At 45.1% G+C, this 14,925-nt stretch overlaps 1 protein-coding gene across 1 annotated transcript; it reads left to right on the top strand.

Annotated features, from left to right (window-relative positions):
* Nucleotides 1-5,205: 5,205 nt before the first annotated feature.
* Nucleotides 5,206-11,425, top strand: LOC144929639 (uncharacterized). Its single transcript, XM_078849891.1, has 4 exons — nt 5,206-5,407; nt 7,230-7,422; nt 8,868-8,926; nt 10,139-11,425. Exons 1-4 carry the CDS (start codon nt 5,245-5,247, stop codon nt 10,270-10,272), a joined length of 549 nt encoding a protein of 182 aa, XP_078706017.1. The 5' UTR covers nt 5,206-5,244; the 3' UTR covers nt 10,273-11,425.
* Nucleotides 11,426-14,925: the final 3,500 nt, after the last annotated feature.

Below are 14,925 nucleotides of genomic sequence, written 5' to 3'. Positions count from 1 at the left end.
AGTAAGTACTCGATTGGCTGGATGTGCTGAGGGGGGCCAGTTGGCCTGCCTGAAACATCAGAGATTGACCACAGGTGGAGACAGACAGGACACCCTGAGATAGCACAGAGAATCCAGTTTCTAGCTGGTGGATCTTGCTCACATGCTCAGGGTCATATGCATTGGAAGATTTGAGGTCAGGAAGGAATTTTCTCTGAGGTCGGATTGGCTGGGACCTGAGCAGGGAGGACGGGGGACTTCCCCTTCCTCTGTGGCATGCGGATCATGCATGCATGATTGAGCTTTCTGGGATCATCTGGGTATATCTCACCTTATCAATTCCCTGCCATCGCCACGGCCTGGGTCTCTCCCATTCTCTCAATGAGGTACACCGTTTAGTCTCCTGAGGGCTGAAATGCTGTTTTGTGTAAAGTCTTTGGGCTCAGTGTAGGTGGATCTGAATGAAAAACAATGGCCTGTGTGACACAAGAGGTCAAACGAGGGGAACCCATGGAGCCTTCTGGCCTGAAACTATGAAACTGGGAGTTTGAACTTCCCAATGTTGCCTTACTGAAGTGCTGCATGGATGTTTGGGTGCAGCCAGGAGTCTGTGCATCTACCAGTGAGCCACAGCCTTCCTTGCACCCCAGTTAGTCAGCCCAGTCGGCTGGAAAGTCACTAAGTGAATAAATAGAAATGACAAGTTAATGATTATAAAAGCTGGGGATAACACCGTTCGTCAGGAGTAACAAGGCCTTGAATGAGGTCATGGAAAAAGCCTACATATCCGGGGAGGCGCTGAGGGATAATCCCTTGTGTGAGGGGGAGAAGGAAAGGGAAGAAACCTGTCCAATATCTCCTTCATTTTGAGGGATGTCACTCAGTTTAGTCCTTATGTTCCGCATGGGTTTGTTGTGCCCCTGCTTTTTATTGCTGAGAATTATTTATAGCTGAAAGTAGCTGAGGTTTCAAAAAAGTCTGTGATGCTAAAGGAACCAATCCCACAGCATTTGGCGTTTTCCTGCAAAAATAATGAAAAGGAGTACTTGTGGCATCTTAGAGACTAACCAATTTATTTGAGCATAAGCTTTCGTGAGCTACAGCTCACTTCATCGGATGCATACTGTGGAAACTGCAGAAGACATTATATACACAGAGACCATGAAACAATACCTCCTCCCACCCCACTCTCCTGCTGGTAATAGCTTATCTAAAGTGATCACTCTCCTTACAATGTGTATGATAATCAAGTTGGGCCATTTCCAGCACAAATCCAGGTTTTCTCACACCCCTCCCCCCTTTCAAAAAACCACACACACAAACTTACTCTCCTGCTGGTAATAGCTTATCCAAAGTGACCACTCTCCTTACAATGTGTATGAAAATCAAGGTGGGCCATTTCCAGCACAAATCCAGGTTTTCTCACCCCAAACCCCCCCCCCCCAAAAAAACACACGCACACAAACTCACTCTCCTGCTGGTAATAGCTTATCCAAAGTGACCACTCTCCCTACAATGTGCATGATAATCAAGGTGGGCCATTTCCAGCACAAATCCAGGTTTTCTCAGCCCCCCACCCCCATACACACACAAACTCACTCAAAGTGGATGAGCTATTACCAGCAGGAGAGTGAGTTTGTGTGTGTATGGGGGTGGGGGGTGAGAAAACCTGGATTTGTGCTGGAAATGGCCCACCTTGATTTTCATGCACATTGTAGGGAGAGTGGTCACTTTGCATAAGCTATTACCAGCAGGAGAGTGAGTTTATGTGTGTGGTTTTTGGAAAGGGGCGGGGGGTGAGAAAACCTGGATTTGTGCTGGAAATGTCCCACCTTGATTATCATACACACAGTATGCATCCGATGAAGTGAGCTGTAGCTCACAAAAGCTTATGCTCAAATAAATTGGTTAGTCTCTAAAGTGCCACAAGTACTCCTTTTCTTTTTGCGAATACAGACTAACACGGCTGTTACTCTGAAACCTGCCATTGTAAAGAGAGTGGTCACTTTGGATAGGCTATTACCAGCAGGAGAGTGAGTTTGTGGGGGGGGGGTCGGAGGGTGAGAAAACCTGGATTTGAGCTGGAAATGGCCCAACTTGATTATCATACATATTGTAAGAAGAGTGATCACTTTAGATAAGCTATTACCAGCAGGAGAGTGGGGTGGGAGGAGGTATTGTTTCATGGTCTCTGTGTATATAATGTCTTCTGCAGTTTCCACAGTATGCATCCGATGAAGTGAGCTGTAGCTCACGAAAGCTTATGCTCAAATAAATTGGTTAGTCTCTAAGGTGCCACAAGTACTCCTTATCTTTTTGCAAATACAGACTAACACGGCTGTTACTCTGAAACCTGCAAGAATAATATGTCCCCCTCCCCCACGTCATTCTGGGGCTTTCTTTAGGGCAGCGTTTCCCAAACTGTGCTCCGCGGAACACTGGGAATAGGTGTTCTGTGAAAAAATCTAGAATTTCATTTTGACCCTTGCACTTGATTTTTGTACTACTTTATACACGCTTTCCACTTAGAAATTGTTAGTTCAAGTTGTTTTAAATTTGTATTTTTGCTTTGTTTTATAAAATAAAATATATTTGCGCATAAATAATGTAATTTCTTATTTGAAAACCAAATGACCACAAAATAATATTATAAAGTGTTCCGTAATAGGCTAAAAAGTGTTCCGTGGCCAAAAAAAGTTTGGGAAACGCTGCTTTAGGGGTTTGTGACAAAAATCAAGTCCAAGTAGAACAAGCCCCCCCTACCCTGTCACACTGCCCTGTCTCATGACAAGTTGTACAGACTTCCCAACCAGAGTCCATGAAACGCAGCACTGACATACGAACACCCCCGGACCCGGAATATTGGGTTCATCCCCTGGTCTCTGGAATCCATCCTTTCACAGCCGGCTTCCAAGCCAGGAACTATGGCAAAGAAAGTAGGTCCAAAGGCAGCCTCAAGTTAGACCCCTAAATCAAAGCTGCCTGAGTCCACTGAGTTGGAATTTGGTGTCTAATTTTTGGCTATTAAATTCTGGAAATTGTTGTCCTTAGTTTCCAAACCCTCTCCCCCCCAACCCCTCCCCCCCCCAAAAAAAACCAAAAACCTGATAAACTAATAGTGTATCAGCAAACCAATTGTTGGTGCATTTGGGTTATTCCTCAAACTGTTTTCAGAATAACGGGGGGGAGTGTATCAAACGCTAGGCTGTATGTGAGCTTCTGAGCTTCCTGCTCTGGTATCTGGGCTTCAGTCTCTATATAAGAGTTGTTACCCCGTTAATGTCAATTAAACGGTAAATATACGTTACATTACATATACCCCCTGTCTGGATTATCTCTGTATCATCATAAAGGCCCCATAAGAAACAGCTCTTGCAGGACATTTGGTATACAAAGATCCCGTAATTATCCTAGTACCTTTGTAGAGTCTCAGACCTCTGGTCTGAATCAAGATCCTGTTTCAGTACTTTCAGAAGACATGCAGGAGGTGCAGGGGAAGACTTGAGAATTGGAGGTTTGGGGGATATCTGGCAAATAAGTCGCTGTTGATATAGGTAGGGTGTAAGGACCTGCATTAAACTACAGAATAGAATAGTTCCTCGTTGAGATAGACTCCTTAAAAAAAAATGCAATTTGCCACGCTGCCAATCAACCTCAAGTTGACTAACCCAGGAGGCCAGTTGCTGAACCAGATACCACATGTTATCAGCATGATCTCAGCAGTGAAAAATTCCTCTTACTTCCCTTAAAAGAAAGAAGCTCTCTCTCTCTTCTATCTCCGACTGCAATGTCATCCATTAGCCAACTCTTGTGTACATGAAATTTCACAGAGCGTTGAAGTTCTTCCTGCTGATGTTGCAACAAGGGCTAGGGAGACATCAAAATCCTCTCCATATACAGAAGGACTCGGATGGCTGTCAAGGAATGTTCTGAACCGGTTCTGTAAATCCCTGGTCTGCTGCTTCCCTACCCCATCACAGCCAGAAAACAAAAGAATATAACCTTTGCAAAACTTAAAAAAAAAGGAGGAAATAAAATTGCCACCATGAGTCAGGTGTTTGCACTGAGATCATGGCGTTGAACCAAGCATCCCATTAAAGGCCATTTGTTTTCATCCTCCTTAATACTAATAGGACTTATGACCGAATAGGAATCTCTTTCATGTAACCAAATTATCTGGCTACCACCCACCAAATTTTGTGGCACTGGAGTTGGGAGTGAGAGGGGAAGAGGATGGAAAGTCCTACAGCATGTAATAGAAAATGATCCCTGTGCTACAGGTTTATTGAACAACCTTCTAGAACTGAATAGATAATTTTATCCCTGCTACAGAATTCTAGGGGCAGGGAATGTCAAAAGAACCACTGGAATCTAAGAAAATAAAATCTATCTAATTCTGTTCTATGGGCCCAGATCCTCCAACTGAGCTAGGCTGATTTACACCAGCTGAGGATCTATCTCTGTAGGCTTTTAGAGCAATTTCCCTAGAACCGTCTTAACTTTCTGTTGACCCCTCTTGGTTTCATCCTTATTTATTTCTAGAGTAGTTTACAACAAGATCTCTTGCTTCAGTAGAGGGCCACAGTATGGGAAAGTGTGAGACCTCCACATTGGCTCTTTGCACTGCTGTGGGGCTGAGATCTGAGGGTTGCACGTGACCCCCAATCCAGCACACACAGCCTTTTCGCAGGGCTCCCAAGAGGGGCCACTGAAGGCTGAGCCCTTCACTCCCTCTTACCCCAAACAGACTTGGTGATTGTACTGGCCTGTATCTGTGCACCGGGAAGAGCTATCCACTTTGTGCTTTACCCCCACTGGGAGGTGAAGCCCATGTAGGCCTGGACGCTAGGACACATGTATGTCCCATGCCGTTCCCTCCCACAGTCTCACACTTCTGCAGCTGCCTGGGTGAAGCATCAACACCACGCAACACTCCCCTGTGCAAAGGGCTGGGGGGGGAAAACTTGCTCTTCAAGTCCACAGATGCTTCGATGAGATGTAAAAGGCCCAGTGCTAAAGTAGCTCTTAGCAGCTAGTTTCCCCCTTTCAAGCCAGAACGTTGATTAAGATCCTGAGCAGGTAGAAGGAAGTTAAACTCCAAAAATGTGAACATGTGGAACCTCCCATTCAGGTGAGTGAACTGGAGTGGGAGGGAAAATCTGCCTCTGCCTCCTCAAGAAGGTGGTATAAATAGCCTTGCATCTGGTGTTCCTCCGCAGTACAGGTCTGTCCTTAACAGAAGGAGAGAGACTAGCAAAACTGACCATGGCAGCCCTTACCTCCTCCCTGCAATTGCTCTTCCTTGGGGCTCTGATTTCCCCCATCTACTTGCTGGATGCTTGTGAACTGATCCAGAATACCACTCATCTTGGCTCTTACAATCTATCTGTGATCCCTGATGACTACAAGGCAGACACAAACTACAATGGTAAGTTGACTCTCTCTGGATCTAGGAACTTTCCTCCTGCATAGATCTCGCTTTGCCTGGATGTTCTCTTGAGTTTCATGGTGTGTCTGCAGTGTGCAAGAATGAGCATGCATTTGAGCAGCTTTTATGTCAGCTGGGAAGCGTAAAAAGAAAGGTTTCAGAGTAACAGCCGTGTCAGTCTGTATTCGCAAAAAGAAAAGGAGTTCTTGTGGCACCTTAGAGACTAACCAATTTATTTGAGCTGTAGCTCACAAAAGCTTATGCTCAAATAAATTGGTTAGTCGCTAAGGTGCCACAAGTACTCCTTTTCTTTTTGTAAAAAGAAAGGTAGCAGTAATCATTTGTGTTTTAATGTCAGTGCCCTCCAGGGTCCCCAGCAGATGCTCTCTCCTTGCCTGCAGCTGGGATTCTTATTTCATATCTGCCAAAATTGTGCAGCAAAACTTGAAAACTGGTTGTTTGAAAAGGCATGACATTTGGGGTGATTTCCCCCTCCCCCCCCCACACACGCACTATGAGAATTCACCCTTTCCTGGGGAAATAGAAGAAAGGACAAAGGTGTGGAGGCCAGGGCTTAAAGGGGGCGAGGGGAGGGATCACAAAGAGTCACAGATCCTGCAAAAATAAATACATTTTAAACTGAGCTGGGTTGCATTGTTTTACCAAAGCTGCCCCCCACTCACCCCATGCCTCTTTTCAGATCATGTAAGCACTGCTGGACGCTGTTTGGGGCCCATTCTGTTTGGGTGCATATACCTTTCCTGAACACCGCCCTGAAGTCACTTTTACTGCTTTTTATGCACCCTCTGACACAGTGATTAGTAGCCTGATCCTGTTCTTATCATCCAATAGCAAATCTTCCATTGACTTCAAAATGCAAAATGAGCAGGATCAAGCCCCCAGTGCTGAATAAATGTCTGGATTGACAGACACTGTGTATCTCTCTCTGAAGTCAGTGGAACTATCTTTCTTTACAGGTCAGGATCTGACACAAAGAGCAGCCACTTTGTAAAGTTAGGGATGGTTCCTTTTTTTTTTTTTTTTTTTTTTTTTCCATTTCTATACCAAAAAGGATTGAACACAACTGCAGATTAATTTCATTCCAAATGCCACTCACAACCAAACTTGGCTCTAATTAACGCACACGCACACAGAGTCTGCTGCTAGTTAACATCTATTTTATTGGCACCTGGCAGTCTGGCTGGTTTCTTTGAATTGTGGCTCAGGATAAACTCTCCCTCAGGCTGAGCATTGCCAAAGGGAGCCTTTCCCATCCTCAGGGGTTACAATGAGACACACTGGAGCCTGGTTTGCTGGTTACGGAGTAGCTTTCCTTGTACAGTGAGTAGCCCACTGAGTAGATGATCTTTGTAATAAAGATGCTGTAGCTAGGAAAACTGGTAAGACTGAGAGAGCTCCAGTCTTTGCCATGACGTGCAGTCAAACTGTACAAGGTAGCAAGGAGGAATGACAGGGCCTGGTCTTATCAGCTTAGGGGAGAATGGGAGGACTCCGGGCTCCAAAGTCTTGTGCTGCTTAGATTTTTAGGCTAAAAGCAGTTGTCCTGCTCCCCTTGTGTGTGGAGAATCTTCTTTTGGACCCATGTGAAGGGAACTCCTGAACTTGGATGAGTGGCTAGTCCTCTTTGGAACTTTACATTTCCCTTGGGGGGGAGGGGTCCATGAGACACCAAAGCAACACTCACCCCATAGATCTGTAGCATTCTCTGCTTCTCTCAGATCCCCTGGGGCCTGGTGGGGTTTTGTGGGTGCTGGTTCTCAGCACAGAGAACTTACGTTTTCCTCCTCTGCATTCTCTCTAGTAACCATCAGTGGAGCCATCAACAGCAGCTCAGTTATCCTGCAGGCCGTCAATAGCCAGAACTCCTCTGTGGGCCACTGGGAAAATCCAGTTGTGAACTGCAGCAACGGCCTATCAGGGCAGCAAAATATCACCAACACAGCCACAGTACAATGGAAATCTCCAACCAGTGGGACAGACAGGGTGGAAATAAGGTAATGCTCTTCCTTACCTGGGAGAGGAGACGGAGTATGGGGAGCAGAGCTACATTCTGCAGGAGGCGTGCATGAAATGAGGGTTCTGCTTTCATTAAAAGGTTTAATGGGAAGGTTTTATAGAGGGGGGAAGTGCAGCTCAACCACGAAGTGCAGCTCAATCAGAGGAAATTCAAAGTGGAGCTGAAATGCAAATCCAGCAGGTCCCATCATCATTCCATCTTATTATTTTGATTTAGTTGGGGATTGGTCCTGCTTTGAGCAGGGGGTTGGACTAGATGACCTCCAGAGGTCCCTTCCAACCCTGAGTTTCTGTGATTCTATGATAAGCTATTACCAGCAGGAGAGTGGGCTGGGGGGAGGTATTTTTTCATGCTTTGTGTGTATAAAAAGATCTTCTACACTTTCCACAGTATGCATCCGATGAAGTGAGCTGTAGCTCATGAAAGCTTATGCTCAGATAAATTGGTTAGTCTCTAAGGTGCCACAAGTCCTCCTTTTCCTTTTGTGATTCTATGATTATTATTTATTGGTATTAATATATCACCTATGAGCCGTAAGCATGCACTAGGGGACACACACACACCCCAAAAAGCCGCGCCCCAAAGTCCTTAAGAGTTCGGGTGCTGCTGTTCACACAGCAGATGCCTTTGCAGGCCATTCTAACCATGCACCTGTTCCATGACTCCTCTGTTAGAGCTGGAGACTAACACCTCTGTGTGCTCCGAATTCTCATTTGGCTGCATTCACCCCCAATGGGTGAAAATCCAGAGTGACTCCACCGAAACAAATGGACTTGTATCAGCCTGGTCTACACTAATATTCACCTTAATGGAGCTGCATCAGTGAGAAATATTTACCAAAGAAAACCAGAGATAAGGCTTATCAGGCTGACTGAGAAAGGAAAGAGTGCACTGGTTATTTTCAACAATTAGTTCTATATTTAATTGTAATGGTTGGCATCAACAGACTTACAGCTTGCGACAAACATTGGAAAGTGCAAAAAGAAAAGGAGGACTTATGGCACCTTAGTGACTAACAAATGTATTTGAGCATAAGCTTTAGTGAGCTACAGCTCACTTCATCGGATGTAGCTCACGAAAGCTTATGCTCAAATAAATTTGTTAGTCTCTAAGGTGCCACAAGTACTCCTTTTCTTTTTGCGAATGTAGACTAACACAGCTGCTACCCTGAAACCTGTCATTGGAAAGTGCTGTAAAGCAATAAATGACAGGAGTATTGATGGCAACTAGTGACTAACGACATGTGTCACAGAAACAAAAGATAATAGGGAAATTTATCATGTTTGCTCAATAAAATAATCTCTTTATGACTTTATTCCTCCTCTCTTTATCTACCTTTATTGTCGCCTACATTATTCTAGGGAACAGAGGGTATTAGTGAGACCAAGCCCTTGATGTGTGTTGTTCCTTTATTTTCCACAGGGTGTTTGTGACGTTTTCCAATGGCTCTACACTGCTCCAGAAGACAACCCTGAGTACAGGTAAATCAGCCTAATATGCATGTATCAAATGACAAAGCAGTTGAACGGATTCATTTTTTTTTATTGTGGCTTTTGTGAAATAAGAATCAATTCCATCTTTTTCAAGACAAACACCCATTCTCTCCTGTAATGAAATATAAGGCAAAGACACTAAAACCAGTTGAAAATTGGCATCCGCATAAAATGAGGGTCACAAAAATATCATTGACATCTTGAAAAATGTCAGGTGGCTTTAAAAGATACAGAGTAGATATAAATAGGAGATCCTCAGCTGGTGTAAATCAGCATCACTCCATTGGCTTCAGTAACAGGCCTGATCCTCAAAAGGGCGTAAAGGGCATAACTCCCTCAACTTCAGTAAAGCTGTGGTGTCTTACACCGCTACAGGATCATCATTTGTCCGCAGCTTCCTCCTCTAATGCAGCTGAGCACAGTAAGAACTGATTATAGGAACTACATGGCACACTACAGACTAATTCCCAGTAAGTCTATCTGGAGGTTTTTCAGGCCATTTCCTTCCTGTAGCAGGAGGATCACTCTGTGTTCAGAGCAAAGCTAATCCTGTTCTTGTTCAATGTGGCTGTCTCATGAAAAAGCATATTTGGTGCCTTGACGGATGGTCACTGACAGCTGCTGCCTGCTGCAGGCACACAGAAGGGAGTTCTGATCGGAACAGCACCTCCCAGCCTGATCCAATGGGACCTTTGAATATAGATCCAGTAGGTCCTGCTTGGCACTCAGCCCCAGCTGTCCAACTGGACACCAGGAAATCACATGCCGTTGTGGTACCATCAGTGAAATGATGAGGGAGGGAGCAGGTGCTGCCCTGTGATGTTGGCACAAGGCATGGGATGTGTCCTTCTGCTTAACTTCTCTGCCACACACACAGACCCTGCTGAGATTGTGGCTCCACACACCAAACCAAAGGGACCTCTGCTGTCCTTGATCCCATTTATACTTATTCCACAGAAGGGAGAGACTTCTTTCTCTCACTTCTCCGCCCCAAGGCACCTAAGACAGGATCTTCAAATCCTTTTAATCTGCAATGCTCCACTGAATTCAATGGAGCAATGCCAGTTTACCCCACGGGCAGATCTGATCCCAATTTCTGAGAGATACATGCAGCAACAGGAATTGATGCACCGTCTTGCAGTGAGCCCACAGTTCATCCGCTCCGCCGATTTCTAATCCTGGTTTGCTTCTGCATTTCAGCATCTTCAATCACACCTGCGTCGACAACAAGAATACCCACCACCAGTTCCGTCTCCACAGTGCAGGCCAGCTCCTTCCTCCTGGCAGCTGTCCACCTGCTGTCAATCTTTGTTACCGGCAAACTGTTCTCCTAGTGGGAAACGCACCCCAGTTGAGCCACGCCCTTCCATCTTTGCTTTCTACCTGGATGCAAGGGTGGACAGCTGATCTACTCAGGAAGTCTCTCTTCTACTGTTATGTATTTAAGCATGATGACTGCACTTTCTTTTACACCCTACTCAACCAGAGAGCTGACACCCAACCCCATTGCCAGCAGCAGGAAACACAGGAAGAAATTCTGGCACATACTTGTCTCAAGAGTTTTCATGAGCTGAAATGTTCTGTAACAAGTCAGGATTCGATACATTCATAGAGTGTAGAATAGCGTCGGGTAGAGTAATCTGTCAAAAGGTGATTGAACAAGGTAACACCAAGGGTTCCTTCCATCCTGATCTCCTATAGTTCTATGAAGCAGAGACAGCATGTGCCTTCCACCAGGAGGGCTAAACTGTTTTCCACATTAGGGCACTGCAGGTTGATAAATGGGCATGGGGAAGGGTCTTCCACAGCTGCTGCTGCATCCCATTTGCTGTGGACACATCCCATTTGCAGTGTCTTTCTGAGCCAGTACCTCCTGTATGTGACTCATCAACAGTCTACAGGGCCCTAACTGGGGAGGGGCACTGTAATCAGTCGGACTTGCAGAGAATTGTGAAGGGCAGGGCAGACTTACACAGTTCAGACTGATTTAAAGCCTGCATGGGATACAAATTTAAATGATCATTAAATAAGTAAATACACCCTGTTTTTCAGTCTAGCCTGCCATATGGAGGCAAGTCCTTTCCATAAATCAAGCTAGAACCCCCTACTGGCAGGGCCTCTCCATGAAGGCCCCCTAACTGGAATTCCCTGCCAGTTTCAATCCTTGGCCCAAGATAACCTGTTGTACTTCAGGGCACCCTGCAATACCCTCCTTGATTTTTCTCTGGTGTTTTGGGGCAGAAACCTGAGATGAAGGAAGGGTTAGATCTCTGAAATGAGTAGGAATATTTTTAATAGACAGCAGATGATTTTTACTGCCATGTTGGCTGGGACGTGCCGTTGAATTTGTTGATCCATTTTCTTGTTGAGATTTTGGGGTTTTTTTGTATGGACTGCGTTCGTTTAGAAATTGTTAAATGGCCGTAGAGAAGTAGATTTTCTTACACAAATCTAAATAAATTAATGAATAAAATACTTCATATTGTGCCTGGGGCTCTTTCTTGGCTTTTCCATGACGTTTCTTGGAAGAGCTGGGTGACAGAAATGACTCTAAATACTGTGAAATGCTTGGTTTCTGCCTATAGAGGAGCACTTAAATGTTACGGTGAAAGACCAAGGTCAAAATCTCCCTTTAGTTGCTCCCTGGTAATCTTGTTCAAGTCAATATGGTGTAACTGTGGGTGAATTGTTTCCTCCAAAGCATGTGGCATGTCTCAACTGCAAAATGTCTAGTTGCTGGCTGGTTGATGTGTGAACGTGCATTGTGGGGAATGGACAGTTGTGTTCAGAAACAATAAGTCATTGCAAGGCATCTGGGGTGCATGCTTCAATATTGCACCAATTCATGTAGGATGCTCAGAGAGGCAGTAACACAATTCCAGTAATCCACCTGCCATTCCCTTCCACCCCAGGATACTGGGATCCAAAACATCACAGTAGTTATATATTCCCTGGGTCAAAGATTTAACTAAACTTCTCACTTCTTAGGTTTCAGAGTAGCAGCCGTGTTAGTCTGTATCCGCAAAAAGAAAAGGAGGACTTGTGGCACCTTAGAGACTAACCAATTTATTTGAGCATAAGCTTTCGTGAGCTACACACAGTATGCATCCGATGAAGGGAGCTGTAGCTCACAAAAGCTTATGCTCAAATAAATTTGTTAGTCTTTAAGGTGACACAAGTCCTCCTTTTCTTCTCACTCTTAGTATCTCAGAGTGAACAGGATGTAAACTGCCCATATTATCCATATAGCTAGCCCCCTCCCTCTCATAAACCCACATTCAATTTCTGTGGAATTAGTGTTAATTGGTCAATTTTAATTTGAAGTGGACTAAATGGTGAACTGTTCAAGCCAGAGTGCCCCAGAGCACTGTGAACTGCAGGGGGGCGGGGGGTTGCAGGTGGGAGAATGGAGCTGGGAACTGAAACGCCACATTTCCAAGGAGATTGAATGCCCAGGAACAGTTGATTCCTGTTGTTCCTGCCTTCTGCATATTGACTCCTCAGTCATCAGGACATGGCTGTTCTTAGGAAAGGTGAGACTTTTTTGCTAAAGAAATGTGTGCAACATTTATAGCTAAAACATAATGGGCATGATTCAACCCTGCCCCCTGTGATTGTCACCACCCAGCTGGAGAGGTGGGTGTTGCTTCTGAAATGCATTTGTTTGTTACTTAAATATGTTCCATTGTCTCTTGGCCAGCTCACAACTTAGAAAGGGTTGTTTTGTGATCCCAGCCACTCATTCTTTATGCTTTTCTCTCTGCTTCAGTACTTCTTCCTCCCAAATAATGTTAGGGGTGGGATAAAAGGATGTCGCCTCTCACTGCCTCCCTCCCCTGCATAATGTTGAGGCTCTGGGTGAAAGGGTCAGAGCTGTTTTAAAGGGACATGTGAGGCCAGATTAGCCTCTGACTTAATATTTATGGAAGTTGTGGAGAGTCTGTTCCATGGTGAATCTGAACCTTAAGCTCCAGGAATCGCCTTTCAGAGACTCGCCTAGGCTAAACTGCAGCATTAAATGAACGTCGGCTGGCGCTAGCAGGCAACTGGCCGCAAGAGAGCAGCATCTCAGGAACCTGCAGTATGGAGGGCTACCCAGCCAGCTTCAGGCCTCTGAACCGTAGTGACAAACCCCAGCCTGGCTTGTGGGATCCATGGATCTCAGAGATGCTGGGCTTGAAGGCCAGAGAGTCTGTCAGCACTGGGGGAACCGTCAAATGATGGCCTCATTAGGGGAGAGGGTGTCCCCTAAGGCCTTCAGGAGGAAGGCCCAGGATCAATCAACTCTGATTTTGTAATCTTCCATCCACTGAATGCTGCCCACTAGTCTTTCCTTGCACCCCTCCCCTCCAGTGATATCACAACACAAAGGTAAACAGGTGGGGCTATTGTCTTGCATTCCTACTGTGAAGGGTTATTCTGACCTCAAGGGTGCAGCTGCAAAAACAGGCCAGAGTCTTTCACTTTAGTTACTTGCACCTCCAGCGAAGTGTAAATAGAGCTTTCAAGCAAAGGCTCAGGAGTAACTTGATAGATAGATAGGTTTCAGAGTAGCAGCTGTGTTAGTTTGTATTCGCAAAAAGAAAAGGAGTACTTGTGGCACCTTAGAGACTAACCAATTTATTTGAGCATAAGCTTTCATGAGCTACAGTTCACTTCATCGGATGCATTCAGTGGAAAATACAGTGGGGAGATTTATATACATAGAGAACATGAAACAATGGGTGTTACCATACATACTGTAACCAGAGTGATCACTTAAGGTGAGCTATTACCAGCAGGAAAGCTGGGGGGGGGAACCTTTTGTAGTGATAATCAAGGTGGGCTGGAAATGGTATGCTGATATGCTTTCTGCTTGTCAGCTTCACTCCCTTAATTATCTGCTGTTCTTCTCTCTTATCACATTGCCCACACTCACCCTCTGCTCTTTCGCTGATGCTCGTTCTGGGAACTCTTTTCCAGATTACCACTTGGGGATGAAATGCTCTCTTTATCGAACTGATTCCTAGCACCACTGCCCCTCGCTTCCTTCCAGTACCACCTCAAGACCCATCTCTGATGTGACACACACCAGAAATCTGTCTCCAGCGATGTACAGCAGACAGGGAGGGCTTATTGCAGAGGCTTTAATGATTTGGAACTACCGCATGATCTAATTATAGTTCCCACCATCCTTCCTTGGGTTGGTCACGTTCACTTGGTGCTTCTTCTTTCCTATTGCATTTCAGGGCAGTGACCCCCTCTGCCTCTCCATTTGTGCAGCACCTAGAACAGTAGGGCCTCCCTCAGGCACCACAGTACAAATAACTATCTAGACTGCAGGGCTCTCAGGCCAGCTTTCAAATGTCACCTACTGATCTTGACACTGGGCATGTATACATTTCAGGGCTCCTTAGAACCATGCTTTCTTGCAGAACGTGCAGATCCAAAGGGGTGCCGGTGAGTTTGCGGTTACCCCAAAGATCCTGCCCAATCAGATGATGTGATTTATCCTAAAATGCCCACTACTAGATTCATGCCATGCCCTGTAGAGCACCTGGATCTTTCTAGATGTTTATCCTGTGCTTGGGATTTAAGCAGTCCATATGTGTATTGATCTAAATTCACACCACCTCTGTATTGCTGATCAAAGCAAGGGATTGGAAATCAGGATTCTTGGGTTCTAGTCCCAGCTATGACATTGATTTGCTGTGTGACCTTGAGGAAGGTGTTTCCTTGATCTGTGCTGCATCTGAAAATTGAGATAATAGTATCTAGGTTGCAGGGCTCTTGCGAGGATTAACATATTGTTTGCAAAGTGTTTTGCATTTCAATAGCTCTTTTCATATTGTTGGTTTATCATCAAAGGTTGGGGGCAGAACTTTGAATGTATCTTTCTGGCATTCCCGTAGGACTAATTTTCTCTTGAGATGAACATTCCCAGGAGCATTAGACATCCCCAGTGCACTCCTCTTTCTTCTCCCTTCTTTGTTAGAAAATGACCATTA

The sequence above is a fragment of the Lepidochelys kempii genome, chromosome 22, assembly GCF_965140285.1.
Source record: "Lepidochelys kempii isolate rLepKem1 chromosome 22, rLepKem1.hap1, whole genome shotgun sequence".
Lineage (NCBI taxonomy): Eukaryota > Metazoa > Chordata > Testudines > Cheloniidae > Lepidochelys > Lepidochelys kempii.
The sequence above is the reverse complement of the archived record's forward strand: the minus strand, read 5'-3'. Positions and strand labels throughout refer to the sequence as shown.

Coding starts and splice junctions, on each gene's coding strand:
- LOC144929639 (XM_078849891.1), top strand. CDS start 5,245: ATGGCAGCCCTTACCTCCTCCCTGCAATTGCTCTTCCTTGGGGCTCTG. Junction 5,408..7,229: donor GGCAGACACAAACTACAATG/GTAAGTTGACTC, acceptor CATTCTCTCTAG/TAACCATCAGTGGAGCCATC. Junction 7,423..8,867: donor ACAGACAGGGTGGAAATAAG/GTAATGCTCTTC, acceptor TATTTTCCACAG/GGTGTTTGTGACGTTTTCCA.